Source organism: Heptranchias perlo, chromosome 10 (genome assembly GCF_035084215.1).
Source record: "Heptranchias perlo isolate sHepPer1 chromosome 10, sHepPer1.hap1, whole genome shotgun sequence".
NCBI classification, from domain to species: Eukaryota; Metazoa; Chordata; class Chondrichthyes; order Hexanchiformes; family Hexanchidae; genus Heptranchias; species Heptranchias perlo.
The window spans coordinates 24,217,058-24,244,122 of NC_090334.1; the positions used below are offsets into that span (position 1 = coordinate 24,217,058).

A 27,065-nucleotide genomic window follows, 5' to 3' on the forward strand; every position below is an offset into this window, starting at 1 on the left:
GGGTTCCTGGTGCGGCGCATGCTCAGTGCGCGAACACGGATCCAACTGTTGGGGCCTGTGAGCCAGGCGGAAACGGCGCGAAGTTGTGGCAGAGACCGGTTCCCAGCCCGAGCTTCCTTCTTCACAGCGTCATTCGTGCAACAGCAGTGGTGGTGGTGGTGCTGCTGACAGATTCGGTGCAGGTAGGTGAGGGCCACGAACCCGTGGAGGCTGAGACCTGGGACTGTCTTTCACACCGGCCCCCCCCCCCCACTGACACACTGGGAAAGGGCGCTGCGGACGGAATCCGAGAGTTTGGCCTAATTCAGGCACGTTTTATAGTATTACACGGAATCAACAGGACGAGCTTCACCCTTTTTATCCGCAGCCCGGGGACGGTGTAACGGCTAAATTCTTAGTCAAACCTGTGGAATGTTACTTGGGTTTTAAATAGTTCCAGTCTGAGAGTCGATATGTTAACATCTGGCACGCGGACCCAACCCTCCATTGCCCGTCTCCATTAGTTCATTGGTGCCTCAAATTTGCGGTGTGATTCCCTTCTCTTCCTCCACCCACTTCGTGATGTGGAGATGCCGGGGATGGACTGGGGTGGACAAATGTAAGGACTTGCACAACACCAGGTTATAGTCCAACAGTTTTATTTTAAATCACAAGCTTTCGGAGCTTTCCTCCTTGGTCTTTCCTCCTTCGCCACTTCCAACGCCAACGATCCCACGGCCTTCGAGAGTGGTTGCTACCAAGCTTACAGTTTTGTGCTGTGTGCCCACGTGTAATTGAGATGTAGGATTGTTAAAAGTTCACAAACAGAGGAGACTTTGATTGCATCATTCTGGGGTGGATTTTAAGTCTCAGGAGATGAAAGACTCATTTACTCAACTCCCAATACCCCATGTCTAATTTCTGAATGTATTTCATTCTATGACCAGGGAGGGTGTCGCCTGTTATTTATTCTCTGACTCCATTGATTAAAAACTAAATTGAATTTGACTAAAATTTCAATTTTTGTCAGAAAAGATTGTTGGGAATTAAAGAAATTTTATGGAGATTTTTATATTTTATCATGAATAGGGTGAAAAATTCAAGTTAAGGGTTGTGGCAGCAAAAATAGTTGCATTACCACAAGCTAGTTTATCAGGTTTTTTTTGAATGTCTGTGCATTGTGTGGATAGTTTTTATCTCCTCCACATCTGTGCTTTTTTTCATAAGTAACAACCAGGGAAATTGATGGTTATAGTGAGGGATTAAATCAGTGAAATGTGCCTGTTCAAATTGAAAGAGCAATAAAGTGAAAAATGTGCCGAAGGAATGGGGCAGAACGGCTGACAATCAAAACTGATATAACAAGAACAGTTCATGTTGGCTGATGGCTCAGCAGACTTTTACAATTAAATTTATTGAGAAATCTGAAGCCATATTCATAGCTTTGCATCATGTGCGAATTCTGTAGTTCTGATCCCATGGCTCCATTGTAATATTATATCACTTCTGACAGCTTTGACAATGGAATAACTGCACATGTGCAAACCTCTGGTGGCATTAAAGAAAGGTTCTACTAACCAACAATATCCAGTTCTCTGTGCTATTTATACTGGGGAATTTAGCAACAACGGAACTGCGCATGTAGTTGCTGAAAAGTTGCCACTTTTGCCAGATCTTCTGCAGTTTTGGGAAGGTTCATGTAGTAATGACAAACTGCATTGCTTGCTTTCTAGTCGAGATGACTAAAATCAAAACTGGACCCAACGGAAGTGCAGCTTGTAATAGCATCTTTGATACCAATAGCATTTTGCTGTCAGAGTACATTGAACCCACTTGAAGAGGGTTACATTGCCTCCACGGCAGCACCAATGCCAGATCTGTTATACTACAAGCGGCAGTTTTTGCACACTTGCCTCTTGGTCTGAAGGTTTTGGGTTCAGGCCCCACTACAGACCAGAGCATAGAATCCAGGCTGACACTTTAGTGCAGTACTGAGAGAATGCTGCATTGTCAGAGGTGTTATCTTTCAGATGAGACATTAGACTTGAGTTACTGGGACTATTTCCACTGGTACAGAGAAGGCTAAGAGGAAAGGGTTTAACATTATAAAGGGTTTTGATATGCGTGAATAGGGGAAACCTATTTTCTCTAGTTGATAGTCAATGGCAACAGGTTGTCAATTTAAAACTGAAGAGTGAGGAGAAAGTTGAAGGAGCATCTAATGCTTTGCATAGGGAGCAGCTGAAGCAGAGGCCATTGTATCATTTAATGGAAGAGATAAATATTTTTGAAGGCAGAGGAAGATACGGGGCTTTGGGGATAAAGCAGGGCAATGGGATTAATTTTCAATTGTTCCAGCAACAAGTTGGGACAGACATTGCACCACTATAAACTAATATTTTAACACTGCACCCCCTAGCCTCTCTAATATCAATGTAACTTTTCTTTTTAAAAGAAAACACCAGCTAGTACAGGCCAGAATATTTCGGCTTCAATCCCCTGTTTGTGCCGAGTCAGCTGATCTCAGCATCGGCACGCCATGGAAAGAAAGACAAAACAAAACACACAAAATGCCCACTCCAATTGCCATCCATTGACTCTTCTAGAAAATAGATGTGTGCAGGGAAGCACTGTGAGTACAGGATCTGCTCAGCTGTGATGTCCTATGTTGTTGAGGTTTTCACATAGTTAATTAGGTGAGGAATGAGAAGGTGGCCGTGAAACTGTGCAGCAAGAGTTAAGGTGGAGTGGGAGGTAAACAGGTAAAAAAGTGCTAGAGCTACATTTCTTCTCGTTAACAATCATTCACAAAAATTATATTTCAGACTCAAAAGTTGAAACACAATCATTTACTACTTGACAAGCAAAATGCTAGTGAATGCTCAGTTCTACATGTTAGCAATGCCAGCTGCATTTTGTTAGTCATGTTCACAACCAAATTGCTGAGAATCTGTAAATTATTACAACAGCCCAAACAAGCATTCCTTATTCTCCCAGCAGAACCAACAAAAAGTGTTACCAAAGAGAATCGCGATCAAATTTTTACGTCGTGCTTATTTAACCAATTTATTGAAATCGCTTCTGCCACCACCAATGTGACAGCAAGTGAGGTTGGGAAACTGCACAGCTTAAGCAAAAATTCTGGAGTTTTCCAGGTCACCAATGTGACGTTCCACACCTATTTATAAGTGAAGAATTCACTTAAATCATTTACATCTCCCTCAATACAAAATCCCTGGTGTGCGTACTTCAAACATTCTACAGCAACAGAGATTTTCACTCCGAACGAATGAGTCCTTAACCCCAGAGTCGCCTCTAACAGCAAGCACACTTTGAGGCAACATTTGTAAAGTGTGAAAAGTAAAGGAAGAAAAATTTCTAGAGCCTTTCAAAACCTCAGCATAACCCAGTGGATTTTACAAACACTGGTTACTTTTGAAATGCAACCACTAGTGTAGACAAGCGCAGTAGCCAATTTACACACAGCAATGCCCCACAAGCAGGAGCTACGAACAGTAATGGACAGGAAAAGACCCTCTAATCCATCCAGCCTGTCCTACACAATTGTGATGCCTTTTACATCACAATATATAAACAATTGAGAGAAGTGATTAGATAATCTGTTTTTGGTGGTATTGGCAGAGCAGGAATCTTGGCCAGAATTCCCTGCTCTTTAAATAGTGCCATAGGATATTTTAACTCCGACTTGGCAGGCAAACAGTTTAACTTCTCATTGATTACAGTTTGTTATCACTTGGTATCAGTCTGGTGAATCCATGCTGTTTACTCACTGGCTTTAATATCCTTTTTATAATAAGATGCTCAAAACTGCATACTGTACTGATGTAACCATTTCCTTGCACAAGTTTAGGATAGCATCTTTGCTCTTATACTCTATTAATAAAACCCAGAATGCGCTTTTAAATGGTTTTATCTACATGCACTCACACTTTCAAAGAATTATCACATATCTTGTTTTTCCTCCCAAAATGCATTAGTTGGCATTTATAATGGGTAGCGATTGTTGATGCCAAATGTCAGTGAACGGTCTTAATTTTCTGGCCCATGTTAGTGAATAATGATTTTCCACTTTAACAACTGCTTTCAAATTTTGTTATTGTAAACTCATTGGAGATTGAGGAAATGAGGCTTACAAGTTTGAGCCCTTGTGGTCTCAAAGCCGCTTTAACCAAAGATTGCTGAAGTAGAGTGATGTTTTACTGATCGGTTGTACATATGCAACAGCTGTGTCTAATGGATGTTGAGGACCATTGTGATTACCAGGATCATTAAAGTGATGCACTTCATATAATAGGCCTGCATTTCAGAACCAGTGGTACCATGGAACTGCTGGTCTTGTATTATGATGTGGGCCTATGTTTTTTTGTATAGAAGTTGTTGACCAAAAAAAATTGTTTTAGAATTTGAAGGAGTTTCAAGGAGAGGGAGAAGAGCTGAAAACATTTAATATGCTTTTCGGCTATTTTTTGTATGATAAGGATGATGTATTTTGAAGGGTATTAATCCCTCTTTTGTTTTGCTCCTGGTCACTGTTCTCCTCCCTTGAAGACATTAATTGCTTGGTAGGTTGTGGTTGCATAGGTACTGGCACTCTGCCCCAAAAGGTCATTATTCAAGCATGGACATTGATGGTGAATATCAGAACCTACTGGACAGTGGCAGGCCCTGATCTTGTTTTCATCCAACATCCACACAATGCACATTTCGCAAGGGTTCTGGATAACTATCAGGACTGGGAACTTGGGCTGATTTTCCCCTCACTGACCCAAGTTTGCTAAGACAAATTGTAGAACACCTACTGCTACTCTACTTGGATCAGCTAACTCAACACAGGTCTGGGGTCTTTCCCTCTGCTTCTTTCTGGCTAAACTCATTGACCTATCAGGGAGTGGGCAAACCATGATATTTTAAACATTTGTGTTTCCAGAAGGTTCTAGATAGCAATGAAAAATCCATTGTACATTAAAGCTGCAGACAAGCTGAAGTTATTGAAGCAGCTGAAATCACTGAAAAATCTATGCTTTGTGCTTTCATATGTCATCTTAATGGTCAAACATACTACAAAAAAGCGAGTTCTCTTGAATTTAAACACTTAATTGCCCTGATCTTCTGTAATCTGGAATGTATTAAGGGGGCATGTAATATTCTTTGAAAAATATTCCTGCAGTATCTTTTTCCTTGTATTCCTTTTAGTTCTTTTAGGCTTCCAGGCTGAAATGCTATAATCTCAACTGCGTGGTGGCTGTCCACAGGCATTTCCACAATTTGTCAGTACCACTTTGCGTACAGCCAATACACAATGATTTTGTAGAATCCCTGTATCATTTTGTACTACTTCTTCCTCTGTCTCCCCCCCCCCCTCCCCCAACCATTTTTAGGATCCTATTAGCTCTGCATGTTATCTAGCAGGCCAGCAGTAATAAGTGGGCTTGTCTTTCTGTTGTTTTTGATGTACCAGAATATCATTCCATTTTTTTTCTATTTCAGAATGCCAGCTCTTAGTTGTCGGTTTTACCAACACAAATTTCCAGAGGTGGAAGATGTGGTGATGGTGAATGTCCGCTCCATTGCAGAGATGGGTGCCTATGTCAGCCTTCTAGAATATAATAACATTGAAGGCATGATTCTCCTCAGTGAGCTCTCAAGGAGACGTATCCGATCTATCAACAAACTGATTCGCATTGGTAGAAATGAATGTGTAGTTGTAATCCGAGTGGACAAAGAGAAAGGTAACGTAGTATGCAGATTGCATTAACTGGAGGTTGTGTTCTTTAGATCTAGATTTTTAAATCTCTGACTGCTAGCCATATGGATGAGGGTAATTGGAGCCCCTCTAGTGGTTCAAACATTTGGTTGTTTGCTCCACACATTTTTGTAAATTGTTTCTTATGACAGTGTTGGCTCAGTGGTAGTACTTTTGCTTCTGAGTCAGAAGATTGAGTTCAAGACCTGCTGTAGGACTTGAGCACAAAATCTAGGCTGACACTTCAGTGCTGTACTGAGGGAGTGCTGCACTCAGACGTGCCATCTTTTGAATTAGACATTGAATCAAGGCTCTCTTGGGTAGATATAGCCGATCCCATGGCACTATTTGAAGAAGGGGATGCGCAAGATATACTCACAGGTAACGACTGCAAAATGGCAGAAAAATTGAATAGTTACTTTGCCTCCGTATTCACCAGGGAGACTAACAAGGTGGGCAAGACATTAGAAGAAGAGATCGAAAAAGATATTCAAACATTTAAGATAGAAAAGGGGGAGAAAATTGACAAACTAATCAAACTTAGGGAGGATAAGACCCCTGGTCCGGATGGATTGTATCCGTGTATATTAAAAGAAGCTAGGGAGAAGATAGCAGAGGCAGTATTATATTTATCTAAAAATTAATTAGAAAAGGGAATAGTGCCAGAGGACTGGCGGACAGCTAATGTTATTCCTGTATTTAAAATGGGAGATAGAACAAGTCCAGGGAGCTATAGACCAGTTAGCTTAAGGTGGCTGGTAAGAAAGATAAAGGAATCTTTACTCAAAGTTGTAATAGACATCTAGAGAACGAAAATATAATAAAGAATAATCAGCACGGATTTCAGAAGGGAAAGTCATGCTTGACCAATCTTATTGAATTTTTTGAAGAAGTATCAGAAAGAGGAGACAAGGGTAAGGTAGCAGATGTAATATATTTGGATTTTCAAAATGCCTTCAATAAGGTACCGCATTGTAGACTCATGGCTAAGGTGGAGTGGAGTCAGGGGATGAATAGCAAGTTGGCTACAAAACAGAAAACAGAGAGTAGCAGTTAAGGGTAGCTATGCATATCGGCAAAAGGTGGGAAGTGATGTTTCACAGGGATCGGTACTGGGATCACTGTTCATAAATTACATTAACTATTTGGATTCGGGGATCGGAAGTACAATCTCAAAATTTTGTCTTTAAAGGAGAAGAGAGAGGTAGACCGGTACTTCCACCTCTAACGTCGCCTGTCTCTGCCCCTGCCTCAGCTCATCTGCTAAAACCCTCATCCATGCCTTTGTTACCAATTCCAATGCTCTCCTGGCTGGCCTCCCATCTTCCACCCTCCATAAACTTGAGCTCATCCAAAATTCTGCTGCCTGTATCCTGACTCGCACCAAGTCTCGTTTTCCCATCACCCCTGTTCTCGCTGACCTACATTCGTTCCCGCTCCTGGAACGCCTCAATTTTAAAATTCTCACCCTTGTTTTCAAATCCCTCCATGGCCTCACTCCTCCCTATCTCTAACCTCCTCCAGCCCTACAATTCTCTTGAGATCTCTGCACTCCTCCAATTCTTGCCTCTTCCGCATCCCTGATTTAAATCGCTCCACCGTTGGCAGCTGTGCCTTCAGCTGCCTAGGCCCTAAGCTCTGGAATTCCCTACCCAAACCGCTCCACTTCTCTGCCTCTCTCTCCTCTAAGGCGCTTCTTAAAACCTACCTCTTTGACCAAGCTTTTGGTCACCTGCCCTAATACCTCCTTATGTGGCTTGGTATCAAATTTTGTTTGGTAACATTCCTGTGGAGCACCTTGGGATGTTTTACTACATTTAAAGGCGCTATATAAATACAAGTTGTTGTTGAGGCAGGGAGGTTATGGAGGGGATTCCAGAGCAGTCCTACCCAGTTGGACAACGGAGGAGAGGCATTGGAGAAGGATGATGTGGTCAACCGTGTCAAAGGCTGCTGACAGGTCAAGAAGGATGAGGAGGGATAGTTTACCATCATCACAGTCACATCAAAGTCACAAATGACATCCTATAAGGGCTGTTCCAGTATTGTGGCAGGGACGGAAACCTGATGGAGAGATTCAAACATGGAGTTGCAGGAAAGATGATCGTGGATTTGGGAGGTGACAACACGTTCATGGACTTTGGAGAGGAGAGGGAGGTTGGAGATGGGGCGGCAGTTTTCAAGGACAGAGGGGTCAAGGTTAGGCTTTTGAGGAGGGGTGTGATGACGGCAGATTTGATGGGGAGGGGGACGGTACCTGGGGAGGGGGACGGTATCTGAGGAGAGGGAACCATTAACAATATCAGCTAACATAGGGGCCAGGAAGGGAAGTTGGGTGGTCAGCAGTTTAGTGGGAATAGGGTCGAGGGAGCAGGAGGTAGGTCTCGTGGTCAAAATGAGCTCGGAGAGGGCTTGACGGGAGATAGGAGAGAAACTAGAGAAATGTGCGAGTTCAGGGCTAGGCTGGGGGGAACTTATAATAAAAAGGAAGAATGTGTCAAAATGCAAGAGGACGTTAATAAACTTGCAGAATGGGCGCGTAATTGGCAAATGAATTTCAATATAAATAAATGTGAGGTGGTGCATTTTGGTAGGAAGAATGAGGCGACCACATACTGCTTGGATAATAAGAGTCTAAATGGGATAGAGGAGCAAAGGGATCTAGGGGTACAGATGCACAAATCACTAAAAATAGCGACGCTGGTTAATAAGGCCATTAAAAAAGGCAAATCAAACATTAGGGTTCATTTTTAGAGTGATAGCTTCTTTGCTTTTTAATTCTATGTTAAATTTGTATCGAACCTTGGTTAGACCACACTTGGAATATTGTGCACAGTTCTGGTCTCCATATTGTAGAAAGGATATGGAGGCATTGGAGACAGTGCAAAAAAGATTCACAAGGATGATACCAGAACTGTGAGGATATCCTTATCAGGACAGGCTGAACAGGCTGGGGCTCTTTTCTCTAGAAAAGAGAAGGTTGAGGGGTGACCTGATAGAGGTCTTTAAGATAATGAAAAAGTTTGATAGGGTAGACATAGAGAAAATGTTTCCATTTGTGGGGGAGGCCATAAATATAAGATAGTCACTAATAAATGCAATAGGGAATTCAGGAGAAACTTCTTCACCCAAAGAGTGGTGAGAATGAGGAACGCGCTACCACAAGAAATAGCTGAGGCAAATAGCATAGATGCATTTAGGGGGAAGCTAGATAAGCACACGAGGGAGAAAGGAATAACCTCGATAGGGTTAGATGAAGTCTGAAGGGAGGAGGTTTGTGTGGAGCATAAACGCTGGCATAGACCATTTGGGCCGAATGGCCTATTTCTGTGCTGTAGTTTTGATATAAGAGCAGGAGGAGTTCTCCCAGACAACATTTATCCCTTACCAATACCAAGATTATCTTGTTTATGGGACCTGGTGTGAAAATTGGCTGCCATGTTTGCCTAGACTTCAAAAGTAATTCATCGGCTGTAAAGTGCTTTGGGACAGCCTGAGGATTTGAAAGTGCTATGTAAATGCAAGTTCTTTTCTTTAATATCAGCTGCTTTTGTTTTTTTTTTTGCTATTTACATATAAAAATGTTTGTAGCCTAATAATAGTTAACCTTTTTTCTTTGTTAATCAAATTCCAAAAACAAAACTGAATTTAGAGTTCTTTCTTGTTGTGATTTAATGCTGCAGGTTATAGCCATTTGGCTTAAGTGTCCTTGTGATGAATTTAACTTTTTAGGTGGGTTGCTTGAGGTAAGTACTTAGCAGTGATGGTGATTCCCCATAAAGGAAAGAAATAATGGAAAGAGTGTCAACCCAGTTTCTTGTGGTCCGTCTCGGTTAATGAATTGTGTGCAGCTTTGGGGGAGGGGATGCAGAATAAATCTTTACAGAAAAGTATTTGAAATGTGTTTTTAAAAAAAACTTCCTTTTAGTAAGCTCTCTTTAAGGCAAGTCGAGGGTTTATCCAACAAAAATGCTTCCTGAGCTTGCTGAATTAGATTGGTAATTTTTGTAAGGAATAACTTAATTTTGAAAGTAATCCTTCTATAATTCTGCCAAATCTGGAATGGTTTAAGAACCAGCTTGAGAATTGGTCGTACTTCACCACATGCCAGTTTCCATTGTTACAAACTATATAATGGCAATTTTGTTGCAATAACTAAACCAATTAAATCTGCTGTGCAAAAGGTAATTGGAATTGCTTTATATTAAAATAAGGCAATTAAAAATAATTGTATTTGCTTCCCGAATATTTTTTTCCTTTGCATACTTATTTTAAGCTTTTGATGCTACCAGGGAGCCCTAAGTAATGCTGAAGCTTTAGTGATCAGTTCAGTTGGAATTCTCATGAAATTTAGGATTATCCTGAGCTATATGGCATTGACTTTCTGAAACATGATGGGAGCCTAGTTTAATTTTCATAGAACTCACTGTATAGCTTTCAACATCATGGTATGTTTTAGGACTTTTGCTTCACAGCAGGTGAATGATGGCTGAATAAGTGGTCATTGTGGTTGATTGCTTTATCTCTGTCTTGTTTGATCCAGGTTACATTGATTTGTCTAAGCGCAGAGTTTCTCAAGAAGAAACAATAAAATGTGAAGACAAATTTACCAAGTCCAAGACTGTAAGTGTTTTTTTCTTCACATGTATTTACATTGATGAATGGAAAAGTTTGGTGTCAATTGCAGAGATAGGTCATATAGCACCAACAACTGACAATTTAGTATCTTGCCTACTGTACAATCAGATGTGTAGATTGAGGCTTTATGTAGGTTTTTATGACAGCAGGTCTGTGGCATTGCATGAACTGCTGATAGCAATGCATTGAATTTTATATATTAAGTATATACATTTCTGTGCACATGCACCTCAGCTCCATTTTGTCTTTGCTAATGTCACCACTGAGATTGGGAGCTTGCTATGCAGGTTTACTACCAGTCTCTGGCATGGCATGTTTCTATGTCATTAAATTACCCCATAAAATAATAAAAATTGAAGTGCTTTAAACTGTTTTTGTTTAAGCATAAAATGCCCAACACCCCTAACATGACTTAAATGCAATAACATGAAATGGAAAGTAAAATTGCTTAATATGTTCTACTGTAAAGTGATGCTGGATCAAGTTGTTTTTGGTGATTCAAACTAATTTGAGAAAAGTTTGGATACGTTTTAGCTTGGTGGGGGTGCCCTGTTGGCTACTAGAGCAAAAACACGAATGCTCTTATAAAGCGTTGTTTACGATTTTGCTGGAGGAGCACAGAATAAAGCTTACCCTGTAGTTGATCATAGTATGCTGCAGCACAGAAGGAGGCTATTCGGCCCAGCCTGCCTGTGCCGGCTCTTTCAAAGAGTTATCCAAATAGTCCCACTCCCCTGCTCTTTCATCCTGGCCCTGTAAAATTTTTCTCTTCAAGTATTTATCCAGTTCCCTTTTGAAAGTTATTACTGAATCTGCTTCCACCACCCTTTCAGGCCATTTCAGATTGTAACAACTTGCTGCGTAAAAAAAAAAGTCTCCTCATGTTGCTTCTGGTTCTTTTACCAATCGCCTTAAATCCTCTGGTTACCGACCCTTCTGTCACTGGAAACAGTTTCTCCTTATTTACTCTTATCAAAATCCTTCATGATTTTGAACACCTCTAACAAATCTCCCCTCAACCTTCTCTACTCTAAGGAGAACCACCCCAACTTCTCCAGTCTCTCCACATAACTGAAGTCCCTTATCCTTGATACCATTGTAGTAAATCTCTTCTGCACCCTCTCTAAGGCCTTGACATCCTTCCTAAAGTGTCGTGGCCAGAATTGAACACAATACTCCAGCTGAAGCCTAACCAGTGTTTTACAAAGGTTTAGCATAAATTCCTTGCTTTTGTACACTATGGCTCTATTTATAAAGCCAAGGTTCCCAAATGCTTTTTTAACAGCCTTCTCAACTTGTTCTGCCACCTTCAAAGATATGTGTATATACACCCCTGGGTGTCTGTTCCTGCACCCCCTTTAAAATTGTACCATTTAATTTATATTGCCTCTCCTCATTCTTCCTACCGAAATGTATCACTTCACACTTCTCTGCATTAAATTTCATCTGCCATGTGTCTGCCCATTTCAGCAGTCTTTGTTCATCTGTAGTCTGTTAATATCCTCCATTCCCGAGTTTCGTGTCATCTGCAAAATTTGAAATTATACCCATGTCCCGGTCATTAATATATATCAAAAAGAACAATAGTCCTAATACTGACCCCTGGCAAACAGCATTGTATACTTCCCTCCAGTCTGAAAAACAACCTTTCACCACTACTCTCTACCACTATGCTTAACCAATTTTGTATCCACACTGCCACTGTCCCTTTAATCCCATGGGCTTTAATTTTGCTTACAAGTGTATTATGTGGTACTTCATCAAATGCCTTTTGAAAGTCCATACACATATCAACCACATTACCTTCATCAACCCTCTCCGTTACTTCATCAAAGAACTCAATCAAGTTAGTCAAGCATGATTTTCCTTTAACAAATCCATGCTGACTTTCATTTATTAGCCCATGCTTTTCCAAGTGCCAATTAATTTTGTCCCAGCTTATTGTCTCTAAAAGTTTCCCTACCACCGACGTTAGGCTGACTGGCCTGTAATTGCCGGGTTTATCCTCCTCCCCTTTTTTGAACGGGGTGTAACATTTGCAGTCCTCTGGCACTGCCCCCATATCTAAGGAGGATTAGAAGATTGTGGGCAGAGTCTCTGCAATTCCTACCCTTCCCTCGGTAACCTAGGATGCATCCCATCTGGACAGGGTGACTTTTCTACTTTGAGTACTGCCATCCTTTTAAGTACCTCCTCTTTATCTATTTTTATCCTATCCAATATCGCTATTACCTCCTCCTTTACTGCTACATTGGCAGCATCACTTCTCTAGTGACGATCGATGTAAAGGGTTCATTTAGTACCTCAGCCATACCCTCTGCCTCCACAAGAAGATTATTTTTTATCCCTAATCGACCCCACACTTCCTTTGCCTACCTTTTTGCTATTGATATGTTTATAAAAGACTTTTGGGTTCCCTTTTATGTTTTTTTTTATTCGTTCATGGGATGTGTGCATCGCTGGCAAGGCCAGCATTTATTGCCCAACCCTAATTGCCCTTGAGAAGGTGGTGGTGAGCCGCCAACTTGAACTGCTGCAGTCCATGTGGTGAAAGTTCTCTCACAGTGCTGTAAGGTAGGGAGTTCCAGGATTTTGACCCAGCGACGATGAAGGAATGGCGATATATTTCCAAGTCGGGATGGTGTGTGGCTTGGAGGGGAACATGCAGGTGGTGATATTCCCATGTGCCTGCTGCCCTTGGCATTCTAGGTGGTAGAGGTCGTGGGTTTGGGAGGTGCTGTCGAAGAAGCCTCGGCGAGTTGCTGCATAGCATTCTGTAGATGGTACACACTGCAGCCACGGTGTGCCGGTGGTGAAGGGAGTGAATGTTTAGGGTGGTGGATGGGGTGCCAATCAAGCGGGCCGCTTTGTCCTGGATGGTGTCGAGCTTCTTGAGTGTTGTTGGGGCTGCACTCATCCAGGCAAGTGGAGAGTATTCCATCACACTCCTGACTTGTGCCTTGTAGATGGTGGAAAGGCTTTGGGGAGTCAGGAGGTGAATCATTCATTGCAGAATACCCAGCCTCTGACCTGCTCTTGTAGCCATAGTGTTTATGTGGCTGGTCCAGTTAAGTTTCTGGTCAGTGGTGACCCCCAGGGTGTCAATGGTGGGGGAATCGGCGATGGTAATGCCGTTGAATGTCATGGGGAGGTGGTTAGACCCTCTCTTGTTGGAGGTGGTCCTTGTCTGGCACGAATGTTACTTGCCACTTATCAGCGCAAGCCTGGATGTTGTCCAGGTCTTGCTGCATGCGGGCTTGGACTGCTTCGTTATCTGAGGGGTTGCGCATGGAACTGAACACTGCGCAATCATAAGCGAACATCCCCATTTCTGACCTTTTATGATGGAGGGAAGATCGTTGATGAAGCAGCTGAAGATGGCTGGGCCCAGGACACTGCCCTGAGGAACTCCTGCAGCAATGTCCTGGGGCTGAGATGATTGGCCTCCAACAACCACTACCATCTTCCTTTGTGCTAGGTGTGACTCCAGCCACTGGAGAGTTTTCCCCCTGATTCCCATTGACTTCAATTTTACCAGGGCTCCTTGGTGCCACACTGTCAAATGCTGCCTTGATGTCAAGGGCAGTCACTCTCACCCCACCTCTGGAATTCAGCTCTTTTGTCAATGTTTGGACCAAGGCTGTAATGAGGTCTGGAGCCGAGTGTCGTGGCCAAACCCAAACTGAGCATTGGTGAGTAAGTGCCGCTTGATAGCACTGTCGACGACACGTTCCATCACTTTGCTGATTTGAGAGTAGACTGATGGGGTGGTAATTGTACGGATTCAATATGTCCTGCTTTTTGTGGACAGGACATACCTGGCCAATTTTCCACATTGTCGGGTAGATGCCAGTGTTGTAGCTGTACTGGAACAGTTTGGCTAGAGGCGTAGCTAGTTCTGGGGCATAAGTCTTCAGCACCACAGCTGGGATGTTGTCGCGGCCCATAGCCTTTGCTGTATCCAGTGCACTCAGCTGTTTCTTGATATCATATGGAGTGCATCGAATTGGCTGAAGACTGGCTTCTGTGATGTTGGGGATATCTGGAGGAGGCCGAGATGGATCATCCGCTCAGCACTTCTGGCTGAAGATGGTTGCAAACGCTTCAGCCTTGTCTTTTGCACTCACGTGCTGGACTCTGCCATCTTTGAGGATGGTGATGTTCATGGAGCCTCCTCCTCCCGTTAGCTGTTTAATTGTCCGCCACCCTTCACGACTGGATGTGGCAGGACTGCAGAGCTTTGATCTGATCCGTTGGTTGTGGAATCACTTAGCTCTGTCTATAGCATGTTGCTTCCGCTGTTTAGCATGCATGTAATCCTGTGTTGTAGCTTCACCAGGTTGGCACCTCATTTTTAGGTATGCCTGGTGCTGATCCTGGCATGCTCTTCTACACTCCTCATTGAACCAGGGTTGATCCCCTGGCTTGTTGGTAATGGTAGATTGAGGAATATGCCGGGCCATGAGATTACAGATTGTGCTGGAATACAGTTCTGCTGCTGCTGATAGCCCACAGCCCCTCATGGATGCCCAGTTTTGAACTGCTAGATCTGTTCTGAATCTATCCCATTTAGCACAGTGATAGTGCCACACAACACGTTGGATGGTGTCCTCAGTGTGAAGACGGGACTTCGTCTCCACAAGAACTGTGTGGTGATCATTCGTACCAATATTGTCATGGACAGATGCATCTGCGACATGTAGATTGGTGAGGACGAGGTCAAGTAGGTTTTCCCCTCGTGTTGGTTCGCTCACCACCTGCTGCAGGCCCAGCCTGGCAGCTATGACCTTCAGGACTCGGCCAGTTCGGTCAGTAATGGTGCTACCGAGCCACTCTTGGTGATGGACGTTGAAGTCCCCCACGCAGAGTACGTTCTGTGCCCTTGCTACCCCCAGTGCTTCCTCCAAGTGGTGCTCTACATGGAGGAGGACTGATTCATCAGCTGAGGGAGGATGGTAGGTGGTAATTAGCAGGAGGTGTCAAGCATGAGTGAATTCTTACCAGACAGCCTATGTTGTCTTTGCAAGACAAGTACTTTCTTGTGCAAATGGCCTGCTGGAAGCCACAAAACAAAGTAATGAATTGCCTATAGTCTCAGGTCATTATTGGTAACAGTTACAATCGCTATCTCATTAACTTACCAATCCCCTCTCCCAGTAGTTCCAGCACTTCCCTGTATTTAAAACAACTGGGACAAAGCCACATATTTGTGAATTAACCCTTGAAGTCCTGAACTTAAGTTTATATCAGAGATGTGTTGTTGTTTATAACAAAAAAACACCAATAATCTCTAATCATGATAACTCCCTGTCCAAGACTTGACTGGATAATCTAAGATGGCACTTCAGTGTCTCACTGAGGGAGTGCTGCATGGTCGAAGGTGTCTTTCAAATGAAGTGTTAATTTTCTTCCTGTTTCAGTGATTGTAAAAAAAAAATCATGGCACTATTCTAAGAATCACTGGGAGTTCTGGTGTTCCTCACCCAGTAGCACCAAAAGCAAATTAACTCTTTTTTTCATCTAATTTGCTTGATTAAGGGAATGGCTATGTTCAAATTAGCTGCCATTTATGACTGTACAACAAAAGTGACTGCTTCAATAGGCATTCATCAGTGTAAAGCATTTTGAGATGTCTTCAAGATGAGGCACTATATAATTGCATGTTCTTTTTAATGAACCCTCTTGTTAAAGAGAGTTCAGCTGTTCTATGATTCCAAAAGAACAAAGACACACCTTCACTAGTGCAGTATCAATATTAAACTCACCTCGAGTGAAACAAAGATTTTTCATTATGTTTGATTTTTTTCAATAGGTATATAGCATCTTGCGACATGTTGCAGAAGTGCTTGAGTACACTAAAGATGAACAGCTGGATAGTCTGTTTCAGAGAACAGCCTGGGTCTTCGATGAGAAATACAGAAGGCCTGGATATGGAGCTTACGATGCATTTAAACATGCAGTTTCGTAAGAATTAATTTATTTTCTACTTCATGGGGTTTTCTGGGGAAGTACCTCCTTGAATCTCGTACTGCATTTATATTACAGAACCAGTTTAATTGTAAGTGACTTTAATATAGCCGAGTTCTCACTGTCAAATCTGCCCCTTTTATACTCTGCAAGATCAGATAACTATGTACATTGGATTGAAGGGCACCAGGCAGAACCCCCTCCTAAGGGGAGTCCTGGTGCCTGTTTACATTATGGGTTGTCATTGGAGATCTTCCTGTAAAGTAAATGAAGTATCACATGCCTCTTCTGTGAGCACGAAAAGTTAATGGGGTAAGCATGTATCTTATAAGCACTGTAATTGCGTTTCAGAAACCTAATCAAAATTGTGAACCCATCTGCAGCAATTTAGTTGCTCGATGGCAGCAGATGCAAGCTTTATTTACAGTGCAGTTATTAAATTAGAGATTTTAAGTACTGCTGAATCAGTGAGTGTAAAATTAAAGTTTTCTTCTCCTCCATCACCATATTAACTCCTTTAATAACAATACTTGGCATTTATACAATGCCATGACTTTTCAAAATGTTGCAAAACACATCAACAACAACTTGCATTTTTATATTCCAAAATGCTCCAAAAAAATGGATACTGAGCCAAAAGAGGAGATACTGGGAGAGGTGACCAAAAGGTTGGTCAAAGAGGTGAGTTTTAAAGAGCAATTTAGAAGAGGAAGAGGAGGAGAAGCAGCAAAAGTGTTTTACGGAGGGAGTCTTCTGGTATCTCCGAACTGGCCATATCTGTGAGAGCCTTGACAACAACTGTTGACAGAGCTAACTTAGTCAGACATTTCTCCTCTGTATGTATCAGTCGATTGGTTTTTAATAAGTGCCTTTTGCAGTGCGTATTTTGTCAAATTACAGATTTTTCTGAACTTTTAATGCTGGGTATTGATGAAATCTTTCATCAATACTAGATCTGAAATTATACCTTTATTTCAACTTTTCCGTGTAATCCATTCTACCTGATCCCATTACGTAGAATTTTGAATTAAGTTATTTCCCCCCAATAATATCACAGCACTATTTAAATGTGAATTTGAATTTTAAAAACAATGATGGTCAATACTACCCTTGGCCTAAAACTATTACTATAGCAAACCAACCACCTTGAATTAATATGCAGTGCTAACAAAACGTGAGTAAATGGAGTTGAGGTACAGATCAGCCATGATCTAATTGAATGGCGGAACAGGCTCGAGGGTCTGAATGGTCTATTCCTGTTCCTGTGTACTCCCATAGGGCCTTTTACTTTCAGTGACTATCTGCTACTTGCCTGTCTGTTTAGGTAGCATGGCAATCAGTAGGTTCTCAGCCTATTGTGTGGAATCTGGCTGTGTGCAAATTGATTTCTGAGTTTGCCTATATAAGAGACTCTGCACTTAAAAATAAATTTGAAATGCTTTGAGACATTGCTGAGAAATGTGATGATGGATTGTACAAATGCAAGTCTTTCTGTTCCTTGTCTAAGATAACAAATTAATTGTCAGGCATTGTTAATGATCGTATTCATTCTTCTACAAAAATTTATCGTGTTTAGAAGGTAACTCGAGAAGTTTTGAAGCCTTTCAACACAATGCCTTGGCACATATTTTCACCAGAGATGCATCACAGCTAGGACCGAACCTGTCTGCACGTGTACTTCCTAGCAGGGTGACTGGATTGTGCTCAGGATCAACAGTCGTGGGACCCCAAACCTGGTACTGAGAGCAGTTGTAACACTTCCACCACTACCTAGCTGAGATCGGTTAATTCAGCACAGGCCAAGGATTTATACAAGGATTTCCTGATCTGTATGGCTCAGTACTCACTGGTTCAATTCACTGCCCCACCATGGAAACTCCTTGGATGGTGTGCATATTAATCATCTCTTTCTCTTCCACTTTGCTGTGAAGAGAACAGTCTTGCATTGCCTTATTTATTCTGCATATATGATTTTTTTTTTTCTTTTTCCCCATAGAGACCCTACCATTCTGGACAGTCTTGATTTGACAGAAGAAGAGCGGGGTGTGTTACTTGAAAATATCAGACGGCGTCTCACTCCACAGGCTGTTAAAATCCGGGCAGGTGTGTCTATTGTAATTCTGTAATGCATTGGGGAGCTGTGGGAATTGATGTAAGCTCAACTAGTCATGTGTTTTGGGTTTGCATTGGTTGTTTGATCAAAAAAATGAATGTGAGCTATTAAGCTATTCACCAACCATAGTAAAACACAGTTCAGTATTAAGATGATAAAGACCAGCATTCCCTCCTCCCCTCACTGAGGTTATCCTTCCACAGAAGGCAGTGGTTCTGCAGTTGTTAGTTATGGTAATTTTCTTGAACTTAACAAGATTCTTAATGCTGTTGAGTTTATATGGGTAGCACAAATGAGTCAGTTTATTGCTGCCTCAGTTACTGTGGCCAGGTTATTCTTACTGCACATTGAACCCGCTGTCTTTTTCATTGGGAGTGCCACCGCACAGATCCACAAGCCATGTTTTGTGTGTGTGCGTAAACATGTACAGTAGTTCTACAACTTCAGAGAAAACCATGCTTGGGATATGGATCAGCTGTGACCTGGCTCCAAATATGTTGCATCTCCCCATCACCAGAAATCAGTCAGACATTCACCAGTTGAGTTGGGGAAGTTTGTGTGCATCATGACATATTTGCGATTCTGTTAACCATCTTCAGCCAGAAGTGCCGAGTGGATGATCCATCTCAGCCTCCTCCCGATATCCCCACCATCACGGAAGCCAGTCTTCGGCCAATTCGATTCACTCCACGTGATATCAAGAAACGGCTGAGTGCACTGGATACAGCAAAGGCTATGGGCCCCGACAACATCCCAGCTGTAGTGCTGAAGACTTGTGCTCCAGAACTAGCTGCGCCTCTAGCCAAGCTGTTCCAGTACAGCTACAACACTGGCATCTACCCGACAATGTGGAAAATTGCCCAGGTATGTCCTGTCCACAAAAAGCAGGACAAATCCAATCCGGCCAATTACCGCCCCATCAGTCTACTCTCAATCATCAGCAAAGTGATGGAAGGTGTCGTCGACAGTGCTATCAAGCGGCACTTACTCACCAATAACCTGCTCACCGATGCTCAGTTTGGGTTCCGCCAGGACCACTCAGCTCCAGACCTCATTACAGCCTTGGTCCAAACATGGACAAAAGAGCTGAATTCCAGAGGTGAGGTGAGAGTGACTGCCCTTGACATCAAGGCAGCATTTGACCGAGTGTGGCACCAAGGAGCCCTGGTAAAATTGAAGTCAATGGGAATCAGGGGGAAAACTCTCCAGTGGCTGGAGTCATACCTAGCACAAAGGAAGATGGTAGTGGTTGTTGGAGGCCAATTATCTCAGCCCCAGGGCATTGCTGCAGGAGTTCCTCAGGGCAGTGTCCTAGGCCCAACCATCTTCAGCTGCTTCATCAATGACCTTCCCTCCATCATAAGGTCAGAAATGGGGATGTTCGCTGATGACTGCACAGTGTTCAGTTCCATTCGCAACCCCTCAGATAATGAAGCAGTCCGAGCCTGCATGCAGCAAGACCTGGACAACATCCAGGCTTGGGCTCATAAGTGGCATGTAACATTCGCGCCAGATAAGTGCCAGGCAATGACCATCTCCAACAAGAGAGAGTCTAACCACCTCCCCATGACATTCAACGGCATTACCATCGCCGAATCCCCCACCATCAACATCCTGGGGGTCACCATTGACCAGAAACTTAACTGGACCAGCCATATAAATACTGTGGCTACGAGAGCAGGTCAGAGGCTGGGTATTCTGCGGCGAGTGACTCACCACCTGATTCCCCAAAGCCTTTCCACCATCTACAAGGCACAAGTCAGGAGTGTGATGGAATACTCTCCACTTGCCTGGATGAGTGCAGCTCCAACAACACTCAAGAAGCTCGACACCATCCAAGATAAAGCAGCCCGCTTGATTGGCACCCCATCCACCACCCTAAACATTCACTCCCTTCACCACCGGCGCACTGTGGCTGCAGTGTGCACCATCCACAGGATGCACTGCAGCAACTCGCCAAGGCTTCTTCGACAGCACCTCCCAAACCCGCGACCTCTACGACCTAGAAGGACAAGAGCAGCAGGCGCATGGGAACAACACCACCTGCACGTTCCCCTCCAAGTCACACACCATCCCGACTTGGAAATATATCGCCGTTCCTTCATTGTCGCTGGGTCAAAATCCTGGAACTCCCTTCCTAACAGCACTGTGGGAGAACCGTCACCACACGGACTGCAGCGGTTCAAGAAGGCGGCTCACCACCACCTTCTCGAGGGCAATTAGGGATGGGCAATAAATGCTGGCCTTGCCAGCGACGCCCACATCCCGTGAACGAATAAAAAAAAATAACTCATGGGTAGAGCTGAGCTGATGCAGCATTACTTGATTGTTAGACAACAACTTTCTGGGGAGAAAAGGGAAGTAGAGAGGAAATCAGCTGAATCAGAATGAGGTTTGAAAACTCCTTATGACAACATTAACATCTGATGGAACTTGGTGCATAAAAGGTATATTTTCTTCTGTGTAAAGTTAAAAGAAAATTATTTTACTAAACTGTCTTAGTGAAGGAATATCTCTTCAAATGACACACAGAAGGTATGTAATAAAAGTGTAAGATTGTTTCTTGCCAAGCTTAGTTCCTTGGAGCTGTTAATCTAAGTGGAACATTCTGTGTAGTTGCTCCTTGTGCTTAAACAGGGTGAGTTTCTTTACTTTTGAGTTTTCCTACTTCAAGCCTCATTTAAGCTTTTCAATTATATTTTTATATCTTAAACCAGATATTGAAGTTGCGTGTTATGGATATGAAGGTATAGATGCTGTTAAAGAGGCACTTAGAGCTGGTCTAGAATGTTCTACTGAAATTATGCCCATTAAGGTGAGTTGGAGATTGTTCAAAGCACAAATCATTTTCTAATAACAGTGGCTCAACATGATAATTATGCTGCATTGTAATAAATGACTATAAGAGCTGCAAAGCAGAAAATATATCCAGGGACCTGCTCAAAACGTTTACATAATCTGAATCATGAGATCTGTCTAATGCATGATTTTTTTAAAAATGAGAGATTTGGCTAATTTAGGTGAGATCGGTTAAACCTTTGCAATAGTCATTGTGCAGTCACAATAACAAGTTACATAAACCAATTTCAATTGGTAAGAAAATGTTGACTGTTTAACTGAGAATATAATGTTTTTCTTGGTGAATATTTTTAACTACACTGTGCTTCCTGCACCATAGATGTCAAGAACTGCTGGTTTGCACAAAATAAACCAGCAGCTGCATAAACTGTACAACAAAAATGGTTTATTTTGCTTAACCCACCAATGTGGAGAGTGGAACTTAATTTCTTTGGATTTTTTGGCAAGACATCATCACATACATTTTGTGGCATGTAAGGTCTTGACTGTTTTTGAAAGCACTTTTTTTTTGGTTAAACTTGCCCACATTTTGTGACATGCAAGGTCTTGAATGTTTTTTGACGGCACCGTGTTATTAGTTTGAAGGGTGAGGTTATCTAAACTGTTTCATAACTTCCAGTGTTTTTTTTAATCTATCGTGTTTTTGTGCGAGGTTTTGTGCTTTATAATTAACGTTCAACATCAAAGTGAAGAAATAGCACTCAAAGTTGATGCAGGCCTGCCTGCTCATAATAGAACAGTAGTTGAATGGAGACATAAGAAATCACATTAAACTGAAATCCTATTGGAATTGTCTGGAAATGGATATTGCAAAACGGAGATTTTTTGTTACAAGAATTTTCTCTTGTTTCTCCTCTTCAAAGTCCTGATTCACACTGGAGTACAGTTCCACACATGCCTCCAGTGCTCTGATCTCTGAACCAAATGATCATGCTTCTTGTGAGAGCTGAGGCAGTGCATGTCAGCGGGCTATGTTGACTGGAAGACATCATAATTGAGGCTGGACCTGTCCTCAGACAGTGTTCATGCATGGCCAATTGTAATGCCCTAATGCTTGTCTTGGCTGATACTCAGCTTGTGGTGTGCAGACCTGAGATCATCTGGTCTGACAGCATAGTAATACACTAAGCAGTTTTACTCATTAGGGTATTGGGAGAGTTCTGGTGGAAATTTGGAATGTTACAGTAAAGCCTGTCTTGCACACTACAAATTAGGCAAAATATGCCCAATTAAGCTTTTAGTTGTGTTTAGGAAAATTGGACATAATTAGATTGTGTGGTGTGTTTTGATGCAGTCAGGTCCTGCAAATTTGGTTATTTTTTATTTTACATTTTTATGAAAGTGGCTGCTATCGATACTCTTTTCCCCTAACCAAATGTGATCATGCTAAATGCGAAGTCCTATGCAAAGATTCTATAGCACAAGACATGTATATAGGGAGGATGGAACCCTATTATAATTTCATACAATAATCTTTGCTTAATATTAACCTTTTGTGCTCAGAACCCTGCAATGTATGAAGCACTTTGTAAGTTCTCTTGGAGCTGCCATTTGTTTCTAAAAATTAAACTCTGTAAAGCTGATTTTCTCATAACTCTAAATTGCCCAAATTTGTCTCAATAATGCAAGAAGGTTAAACACTCATTATTGCTATTCAGTCACTGAGTAAATTTCAATTCCTTTTAATTATTTTTGAACTCTCTTCAAACCTCCTGTTTTATCCCTACATGCATACATTGGCCCTTCATTGATTCCTCACTACTGTATCTAACAGGGAGGACTGACCAGGCTGGGGCTCTTTTCTCCAGAATAGAGATGGCTAAGGGGTGAACCTAATAGAGGTCTTCAAAATTATGAAGGGGTTTGATAGGGTAAATGTAGACCACATGTTTCCACTTGTGGGGTAGTCCAGAACTAGGGGCCATAAATATAAGATAGTCACCAATAAATCTAATAGGGAATTCAGGAGGAACTTCTTTACCCAGAGTGTAGTTAGAATGTGGAACTTGCTACCACATGGAGTCATTGAGGTGAATGACATAGATGTATTTAAGGGAAGGCTGGATAAGTACGTGAGGGAGAATGGAATAGAAGGTTTTGCTGATAGGGTTAAATGAAGTAGAGTTGGAGGAGGGTTGTGTGGAGCATAAACACCGGCACAGACTAGTTGGGCCAAATGGCCTGTTTCTGTGCTATAAATTCTATGCAGTTGAATAGTGACTAGTTTAGACAAGTAACATTTTTGTAGTTGGATGAGTTAGTGAAATGTAAACGAAGAAAACATTTTATTTGGTAAATGGGAAAATCTTGTTTAAAATCTCAAATGAACTGAGGTGGAAACCTTAAAATGCACATATATGATGCAGGATTTATGCATCTATTTTGAACGCTAAATCTGTACTCTCAATAGCCTTGTAATTTATTTTGGTGTTGAATGTTCATTGTAAAGTATCACATTTTCCACAAAGTTTTATTGGAAGCTAACTGGGAAAATCTCCCTAATAATAAAAAATCTAAATCAGGAACTACAGTTGTAACCATAAACTAGAAATATGATTTGGATTTACATGTATGTATGTTCTGGTCGAGCATTATCAAGTGTAAGAAACTTCATTATAGCAAACCTGGTTGGTAAATTTTTACAGTTGAAGTTGAGGCAAAAGTCAGGTTAGAGTATTTCCTGTGGCTTGGGCTACATTTTTACCAGTAGCTACAGAATCTATTGAAGTGTGCCAGAACCTAATTGTTGCTGGCTGGTTGTAATTGGCATTCTAAGGAGTTTTCAGTCATTAAATTTTAAATGTTTTTGAGACCTCTTCAGCACTTTTAAAACTGGATTTGGCACCTCACAAGGGTGGTGCTGTATGCAATATGCACCCTGACTGTGTCTTATACTATTCCTGTCTGGACCAAAGTCAGGACTCGTCTGGAGTTACAAACCTGATTTTCTGCTTCTGCACTCACCAATCTGAAAAATAAAATAGTACTGTTTTTTCTGTATCGTTGGGAAGTGGAAACTGCTTTGCAACAATGTATAAGTGGCAGTGTAATGCCACTGTTAGTTCACTAGAAACTTTGAACATGTCTAATTTCATTTTTAAAAAATGATTATTTAAAGGTGATAAATTGCACATTTACACTTTCTACCCTTGGGGGTGGGGGGCAATGGAATTAGACTATCGAGTTAGAAGAATTTTATCCCAATCCTTTGATTTTCACAGTAGAAAATGTAAAATCACAATAACATTGAAATAGTTGAATTGAGATAGTAATGAGATTTGGGCCCAAAAGCATAACACTTGAAAAAAATTAAGGCAAGAAAAATAGTCAGTTCAGCTGAAGAACACTGACACGCAAGTTTGTGTAATCTTACAAGCTAACCCTTAAATGTCAGCTTGTCATTTGGTATTGTGTGAAGAAGTGGTCCGGGGACCTTAAGTAAAAAGATTGTTAGGTAATGTAGACAATTGTATGAAATTTCAGAAAAATGTATAGAATATACATTGCGGCTTTATTTGTATTTCAGGTTGGCTTGATCCATGTCAGCTAAACCTCCTTTTATAGAGAGTGTATTGGGGTGAAATTTAGAACTTTGCCGTTCCTTTCTTCGTCCAAAGTATGGTGGCTGACCAAATCTTCATTCTCGGTTCCTGTAGTTGGTTAAAGATCAGCATTCTCGTATAATCTCATTGGTGCTTAACTTTTGCTTCTGTATCTAGATAAATCTAATTGCTCCTCCAAGATATGTTATGACTACTACAACACTCGAGCGTACAGAAGGCCTTTCTGTTCTAAACCAAGCCATGTCTGCAATTAAAGAGCGGATTGAGGAGAAAAGGGGGGTGTTCAACATCCAGATGGAGGTCAGTGCCATATTTTCTTAAATTCCTTTTGAACTCGTTCCTTTCTCTCTCCCTGTACCAATCCCTGCAATCAATAATGTGGTCTTCAACGTGGTTGAGAAGTCACTGTGGGTTTGAGTGTGTGTCCTGCCACTCAGCACTCAGTGTTTTGGAGCAGTGCCACTATACTGTCCCAAGAACTGCAGTACCTGAGAGCTGAATATACTTTGTGAAGAGAAACACAAGGCTGGCTTGCAAACCAGGTCCAAATAGCTGAGACATGGGGAAGGTTGATGGTGCTGTGCAGTGGAGCACCAGTGAGCTGTTCACTTCAGTGGTTTACACTTTTGGTTTTCATTCAGGAGGAGCTTCTAGGTGGAAGCCAGGAACTTTTCTAAAGGCAATGAGAGGAAGTCAACTGGACCCCTCACAAAGTATTCAGAGGTTCAGAATCAAATCAGTTATAGCGGTGCTGTGTGTGGCACAAGGTGATTGAAAGCGAGAACAGATTGGTTTGGGTATCTGTCCTACTAATTAGTTTTAACAGATCAAAATGCGCCTCTTTACAATATTTTGTACCTCAGCTGACTTTATTGAAACATTAGTTTGATGACGTAATGGGAATCCTTTGACTGTATCTAATTTGTGATTGCTCTTCATTATCTACACTGGCGTGACAAGTATGTACAAGTAACCAGACTAGGCAGTAACTTTCTCTCTTCGTTTACTTAATTAACAACTTACGGATGCAACGGTTTGAATTTTCTGTTCCAATTACATTTTAAACTGATCTGGAATTTTGCCTTTTTTTAAAAAAACTATTTTGAATGGAATGTAACACTTTTTGGAACTTTTTTTAGTTCCTAGTTTGGTTCTGTAAACAATCTTTAAGTTGTACCAAGTGTCTTCACATTTTTCACGAGTTGTTCATTTTATATGGCCTTCACAGCCCAAGGTGGTTACAGATACTGACGAGACAGAGCTGGCTAGACAACTTGAGCGGCTGGAGCGGGAAAATGCTGAGGTTGACGGAGATGACGATGCAGATGAAATGGAAGCAAAAACTGAGGATTAATTAGCTGCTGAATTCAGGAAGTTGACAAGGGAAACAGAACACTTCATTCAAAGTACAAACTCCAAAGCCATCAGTATCCAAAAGACTTCACACAAGAGTATTTGATATCTCATTTACCCCATAATTTGTGATCGGGAATTGTTCTATACCATTTCTTTTTTTTTTCCATGGTTCCAATAGAAAACGTTCCAGGCTGACCTAATTGTTTGGGAAGCTGTAGCTGCCTCGTATAAAAATGATGCGGTGGGGAGCAAGTTGAGTGCCTGTTACATTTTCAACAGGAATTTTCCAAGTTGAAACACTTGCAAATCGCTAATTGTAACACTGGAGTTTTACAAGGATGTGGTTCTGTGGGCGGGAGGAAAACATTTTTCAAGCCAAATTGTATTCAGAACATTTAACAAAAAAACAATAAACATTGGTAAAATTTAGTGACCTTTGTGAACCTCAGTCCTTTAAACTTTTTTTCTCGCATGCATTTCTGACATCTTGCCTTTATGCACTACATGACAAATCATGGTCATCACTAACAAATTACAAAGCAGTCGATTTACAGTTTTCTACAAGTTCAAATTCGAAGCCCAAATGGAAGGCGTGACTTAGTCAATTTTATCCACTTGTAAAGCTATTTCTGCACCTCGATCCTGTAACATAACTTGGCAGTAATTACATGAAATTTGATATGCAAGTCAAAACCACGCAAATGTTTTTAATCATTTTGGATTTTGAAAGGGAGCTTATCCAGTACCAAACTAATTGCTTAATATACTCGGATTATCCTATTACGCCTGTAGTACAGTTGTAGGCAGTGCTGGATTGTGGTGTAGG

At 41.7% G+C, this 27,065-nt stretch overlaps 1 protein-coding gene across 1 annotated transcript; it reads left to right on the top strand.

The window, feature by feature from the left end:
• The first annotated feature begins 13 nt into the window (after positions 1–13).
• On the top strand, positions 14–26,668 carry eif2s1b (eukaryotic translation initiation factor 2, subunit 1 alpha b). Its single transcript, XM_067991345.1, has 8 exons — positions 14–182; positions 5,488–5,729; positions 10,287–10,366; positions 16,194–16,345; positions 18,345–18,451; positions 21,179–21,276; positions 25,040–25,183; positions 26,112–26,668. Exons 2-8 carry the CDS (start codon positions 5,489–5,491, stop codon positions 26,235–26,237), a joined length of 948 nt encoding a protein of 315 aa, XP_067847446.1. The 5' UTR covers positions 14–182; position 5,488; the 3' UTR covers positions 26,238–26,668.
• Positions 26,669–27,065: the final 397 nt, after the last annotated feature.

Bases quoted from the DNA above. Each gene is read 5' to 3' on its own strand.
- eif2s1b (XM_067991345.1), top strand. From the start codon at position 5,489: ATGCCAGCTCTTAGTTGTCGGTTTTACCAACACAAATTTCCAGAGGTG. The intron at 21,277-25,039 runs GTGAGTTGGAGA...TTCTGTATCTAG, and splicing joins CTGAAATTATGCCCATTAAG to ATAAATCTAATTGCTCCTCC. The intron at 25,184-26,111 runs GTCAGTGCCATA...TGGCCTTCACAG, and splicing joins TGTTCAACATCCAGATGGAG to CCCAAGGTGGTTACAGATAC.